At 36.6% G+C, this 6,244-nt stretch overlaps 1 protein-coding gene across 1 annotated transcript; it reads right to left on the reverse strand.

The window, feature by feature from the left end:
• Positions 1-242: 242 nt before the first annotated feature.
• On the reverse strand, positions 243-5,861 carry SLITRK6 (SLIT and NTRK like family member 6). Its single transcript, XM_049853204.1, has 2 exons — positions 5,377-5,861; positions 243-3,028 (listed from the first exon to the last, which is right to left on the reverse strand). Exon 2 carries the CDS (start codon positions 3,002-3,004, stop codon positions 482-484), a length of 2,523 nt encoding a protein of 840 aa, XP_049709161.1. The 5' UTR covers positions 3,005-3,028; positions 5,377-5,861; the 3' UTR covers positions 243-481.
• Positions 5,862-6,244: the final 383 nt, after the last annotated feature.

Below are 6,244 nucleotides of genomic sequence, written 5' to 3' on the forward strand. Positions count from 1 at the left end.
TTCCAGTTCCTTTTGCATTTATTGAAAATTAAGTGTAATTGGCAATGCACATTTTCTCAGTACATATATATTGGTTTTATAAACAATATATTCTTTACATAGGATAACTACATACACAGTTGTATTTTTAATGCATGGGTAAAAGTAATTCCAGTAGATAAAGGTTGTTTAAATGCTCAACCCTTTTAGATGTGCAAGAGGACTTCGATGAAACACTCTTAATATATGGAGAAATATTACTATAATCCTTGAATGATAAATACACAAGGATTTTTTTTTTTTTTTTTAATTGGAGACAGACTAAACTGCCTGAAGACAACACAATGGCTTCTCCCAGTGATCCCTGAGTTTCTTTTTCTCCCCATAGGATTACTGCTGTGCTTAAGTTCTGATTGATGACACACTCATGTAAGGCACTTATTTACAAGGTTTGGACTTAAGACAGAATCACAGCATTTCTGCGAAAGCCCTCACTCTCAGTCTATGTTTGCTGCTCCAGGACTTCTAAATAGTCAGGTTCAGCATGTAAGTTAGCTTTGAGTTCAAAATACTCATTTTTAGTCTGTTCCACTAATACTTTCCTTGGCCTTGAGTACATCAGTGTCTCCATCAATTTTAACTCTTCATGGGCTCCAGGGTAATGTACCTCCATATCAGGCTGGAGCTGAGTAATATTTTTCCTTAGATACTCTGTAATTCCCAGTTGCTGAAGTTCTCTTTCTTTCTCTAAAATGTTTCTATATAAAGAACTAGCATCCTGGAAGGACAAAAACTCAGTCGGTTGGTCTGTGGTTTTGTATTTCATATTTGACCCTGTGAGTGGTGAATGCTTTTCCAGTTCCAAAAGATTTCTTTGGAGATGTTTTGCATCACTTCCCTCTTTCTCATTCCTTTCGTCTTCATCTTCCAAATGCTTTGGACCAAAGGATGGGCTTCTATAGACATGAACCATGGGGCTCACCATATGTTGCTCATAGAGTGATGCACTGGGTCGTTCAGTCATGTGGTGAGTTGTTTTATGGCCATACATGCTATACTGAAGATGCACGGGACTGTTGTCTCTCATTTGCTCGTCTACTTGTTTCTTTTTGTATCTTCTTCTGCGGTGAAGAACAAGAACCACTATCCCTGCAGCACAGAACACTACAGTTATGAACACAATCAGCAGTCCTAATATTAAAACAGATAGCGGCACAGCATCAGTAAGAGATCTTAAAATGTCGCCTGTATTTGTGGTGCTTGTGGGAGCTGTGACAACTTTGTAACTAGGCTGACTGGGCAGGGATGGGTTGTTTACTAAACCTGGGCAAAGGAGTTCACTATTTAGAGCTTTTAATTCCATTTTGTCGAGATGCCCTGGGGAAGTGCAGATGATGTCATCTGTCATTGTGTTTTTGCTTAATTTTTGTATCCATTGCTGCAATCCAACCAGGTCACAGGAACAGTCCCAGGGGTTGTCTTCCAGCTCAATTTGTGTTAGTAAATCAAGATCATCCAAGATGTTGCTTACAGGTAGGTGAGAAAACTGGTTTGTTTTAAGATTTATCCTAGTTAGAGGAATTCCTGAAAAAATATGTGGTGGTAGAACTTGGAGGAGGTTGTTATTTAAATAGAGGACTTTAAGTTTAAGCATCGGGTTGAAGGTTCCTGGTAGTATTTCCTTAATCGCATTGTATTCAAGATATAAGTACTCAAGATTTTGGAGTCCAAGGAACATGCCTCTACTTAATTTAGTCAGATGATTACCATTTAGGTAGAGCTTTTGTAATCTCGTCAGATTCATAAATGACCCTTCTTCGAGAACCTCAATACGATTGTTTCCCAAGTGAAGCATCTCCAAAGTGAAATATTCCACTAGATCAGATTTCATTAATGCATGAATAATATTCCCTGCTAGAATAAGCTTTCTAGGATTTTTTGGAGGAGGTTTTAGATCCGATAAACTTTCAATATTGTGCTCTTGACAGTGCATTAGAAGTCCTGATGGGGTTAGTACTTTACAGTTACAAGGAATAGGACAGTAGGATCCTGGAAGTTGAGTAGATGGCTTTGTAACATAAGGTGTCAAACCTGGTGCTTTGGTGGGTGGTTTTAACAGAACTGTGGTCTTCGTTGATATGTGACTGTCTTTGATTGAAGATGTTACGGCCAGGTTTAGTGAGCCTGAAGGGTCCTCATGTTCCTCATACACTGGCGGAGTGGAGCAAATAGATTCCTTTTTGAGTCGGCTTAGTATGCTTCCTTTGAAAACTGGAGGGCTGTTGCATACAACATCAGCGATTATAGACTGTGGAGGCATATTTTCCAACCAAATTTTTAGCTGTAGTAAGTCACAGTTGCAAGCCCATTTATTGTCCTCCAACTGAAGATCCACTATTCGGCCAATGTGTTCTAAAAACCCAACATAAGGCAATGTTTGCAACTGATTTCCACGAAGATCTAGATGGGTTAAAGGAACAAATCGAAATATGTTTGGAGGAAGACTCTCAATAGCATTGTCATTTAAAATTAACACTTTAAGTCTGTTGAGTTTGCTAAAGGCACTTGGTTCAATCACTGTAATAAAATTATTATCTGCTTGTAGGAATTCCAGGTTCTCCAGTCCATGGAAGGTGTCCTCCTTAAGGATTTCTAAAGAATTGTGATTGATATGAAGTTTCTTAAGAAGGCCAAGGCCATTAAATGCACCAGTCTCAATATCGGCAATGTTGTTAAATCCGAGGTGTATGGAGATAGCGTTGGTAAGCCCAGAAAAGTCATTTGTGTGAAGCATTGTCAAGTCATTATTTAATAAACTTAGGTGGAAAGGTCGTGATGGTGGCACACTAATTTCGGATAACTTCTTGATACCTTTTTCTTCACAATTTATTAGCATGGTGCCGTCTTTTTCCTCACAATTGCAAAAAGAATCACAAGAACCTCTGGTTGAGGGCCTTGGAGATTGAGACTGTAAAGAAACACAGGCAAGGAGAGCTGAATATAAGAGATGAATCCACAGCTTCATGTTGCCATGTGATGGAATCAGATTCTGTAAAATAAAATACGATAGCAAAGGACTTTAGTGGGCAGGAGCAGGGAGGACACAAATCTGACTTTTAAAAAAGGATAGGTGGTCCTCTAAAGATAAAGTATTCGACACTGGGAAAATGTAAACACTGCATCTAAATTTTCTTTTCTTTTTTTCTAATACTAGGACAGCTAGGAATTGGACTACTTTTAACTTGCATCATAGTCAAAATACAAACTTCAGGTCAAGGAGAATTAAAACATGCTTATTAATGTTTACGTATGTCAAATAACCTGCATTTCAATAAATGAGAGAGGTACTGGCTAAATGACCATTGGTACTATAATCTGCTGCAAAGTTGTATATTTAAAAAAAAAAACATTATTTTTTAACTTCAAAATCAATGAATTTGAGGCTTATGAAATACAGCATGAGACTAAAATGTAGGTTTTAGTAAGAAACAAAAACAACTCTAGGGAGTGTAAAAATGATACCTATGTATGCATTCGTGTATATATGGGTTTCCTTTATTTATACTTTTGAATTGGGTATCACGATATCTCATCTAACAACAGTGTGTATATTGTAACTTTTTTTTGAATAAAGATGATTTTTAATTTCTCTCTTTATTAAAATATTTGAGGAAAATATATCTCTGACTAGGTAATAAAGAAGAATAAAAAAGATGACTTTAATTCTGTTGTATAAGCCATTTTATAGAAGTGTAATATTACCAAAGATATATGCTTCAAAGTACCCATTCAAATTTCACTTAAGACATACTTCATATTGAATTTCAAGAGGATAGAATATTTACTGCACCTTTATAATTCCATTAGGAATCAGATAAAATCATAAAAAAACTAAAGAAAAAAAAAGATATTTAACACACATCTTGCTTGGGCTATTATAAAAGAATAAACAACGTCTCATATACACTTCCAGCAAGTGACTTCCTGGTGTGGTCTTGAAGCAAGCTTTAGGGCACTGAATGTCATCCGTAACTGAGTGGTTGATCTCCTTTATAAGCTTAAAGCCACAAACAATGAACTTTAAAACAAACTGCACTATGATAGAATATTTGAGAATATCTAATGTAAATAAAAAATGATAGCTCATGAAAACACCACCACATATTCCAACTGCTTAAAAATTATGCACCCGAAACAGTAGTTTTTTAAAAAAAAAAATTAAAATCATAGCATTGACACCGTTAATACATATAATTCTACTGGTGCCTTATTTTCATGGCTGCCATGAACTGATGTACCCTAACTTTATAAAAGAAATTAAAAGGGAAGCAAACATCACATCTCATGGCTGTTCAACTTTTTGAAATGATAACTACTTTCATTTTTCTGGATGAAATGTGACCAGTAACTTTTAATCTAATTAAAATTCACCATCAGATAAAAATATCCCAAAGTTCACACCATAATCCTGAAAACAAGCTTTCATTCCATGAAAATACATTGTTTTACTGAAACATGCACAGTACAAGTTTCTGAAAGACAAAAGGCAACCGAAGAAACAGAACAAGACAGTGGCTCTCCGTGTCCGGGAATACTTATCCAACTTAACGTTTCCGCAGGGGAAGAGTTTGATTGAAACAGCTACGAATGTTGTGCTTCAAAACAAGCAGATAGAAGTTTTCCAACTTGTGGACTGCCTTCCCCAAACAATAAAAGTATCGCTGCGTAAATCACCAAGAAGGAGTGTAATTAATTCCACCAGGCAAAGCACCTTGAGAAACAGATAATTTCCAGAGGATTACCCCCATTCATTTTATCATGATTTTTTAATCTTATGCATTTAAATCTTAAGCGGTTATGCTCTTCAAAATGTCCCAGGTGAAAAACAGTTCCTAATGTTCTCAGAAACACATGCAAATGTGAAGAGTGGTATCACATTGGCAAAATCTCCTACAATTTTCAAGAGAACAAAAATCACTGTTTATGTATTTTCAGAAAATACATATTTGCAAGACTGAAAACAATAAAAGTAGCATACCAACTGTAGAGATTCTTTCAAAATTCAGCTGATGTTTGAAATTCAACAACAGCGTTTTTAAGTGATCTTTTCTTCAGAAAGCCTACATACTTAATTTCCAATATCACACTGCATACTGTAAAAGATACAGTGACATATTTTTAAGTCCGTTCTGCGCTACACCCAGCTGTTGGGCTAAATGTCTGCTGCTCAGAGCAAACAGGCATCTGCTCCAGCCTGAGCAGTGCCAGTGAGCAAGATTGAAATCGGATATCCCTTCATGCAAAATTATTTTAAAAAAAAAGCCAAACATATAAATTCAATCACTTCAGGATAATGCAAAAATAGGGATAAGTCAAGCCTGGAAACATCCACCTTACCTGTAAAACAGAGACTTCCTGACGTTATCTGTAATGCACAGCTGGAAGAGACTTTCAAAGCAATTCAGTTTCTTTATTAAAAAAGAAAACACCAACCACCATGGACTTTCTTCTCAAATATCACTTTTTGGCAAGTCCCATAGCTTCCTGAAGTTAACCGCTACGATCAAAGACAAAATGCTTAGCATTTCACTAAAAATATTTCTAGCAGAGTGCATACTAGATCATCCTGAAGCAGTGGTCCTTTTTTCCCTCCCAATTAAAATTCACGGCATACTTCACAGCTACGCTGACTTTTCTGCATATAGTTAACCATTTGCAAGCTGCTGAAACAGTAAACAAACAAGCTGCTTAACAGAGCTGGTATTGATCACTCTTGCTTTCTTAGGTTGTAGATCCAAACTGCAGCAGTGTTCTCTTTCCTCCCTTTCTAGTCTTTCTTGTTAGCTCAGTTTGCTATTAGTCAGATTGCCAAGGGCTGGGAGGTAGGCGTAAATAAAGAGACTTCTTGGCTTTTGACTCAGCCTTTAAGCCCTTCCCTATCTGAGCGCTTTAATCTGCCAGTGTCATTTAACGCAAGAGACAGCTCCACCTTGAGACTGCTCAACTCCTCCTCTTTTTGAATATGGTGTTTCCACTCCCTTTTAATACCAAATATAATGCAAGTGAATTTTGATGGAAATAATTACGCATTGTTTTAAATGTTTAATAACATATTTGGCTATTATAACAAGCTAAATAATGCATTAGGTTAAATTCTCATCTTACACAGTGCTGTTTGCACACACATGTGGAGAAAACTGCAAACATTCCGTCCGTATGTCCTATAGTCGCTTCAGTTGTTCTTTTACTGGCATTTACGGTTGAA

This window comes from Elephas maximus, chromosome 14 (assembly GCF_024166365.1).
Source record: "Elephas maximus indicus isolate mEleMax1 chromosome 14, mEleMax1 primary haplotype, whole genome shotgun sequence".
Classification (NCBI taxonomy): Eukaryota; Metazoa; Chordata; class Mammalia; order Proboscidea; family Elephantidae; genus Elephas; species Elephas maximus.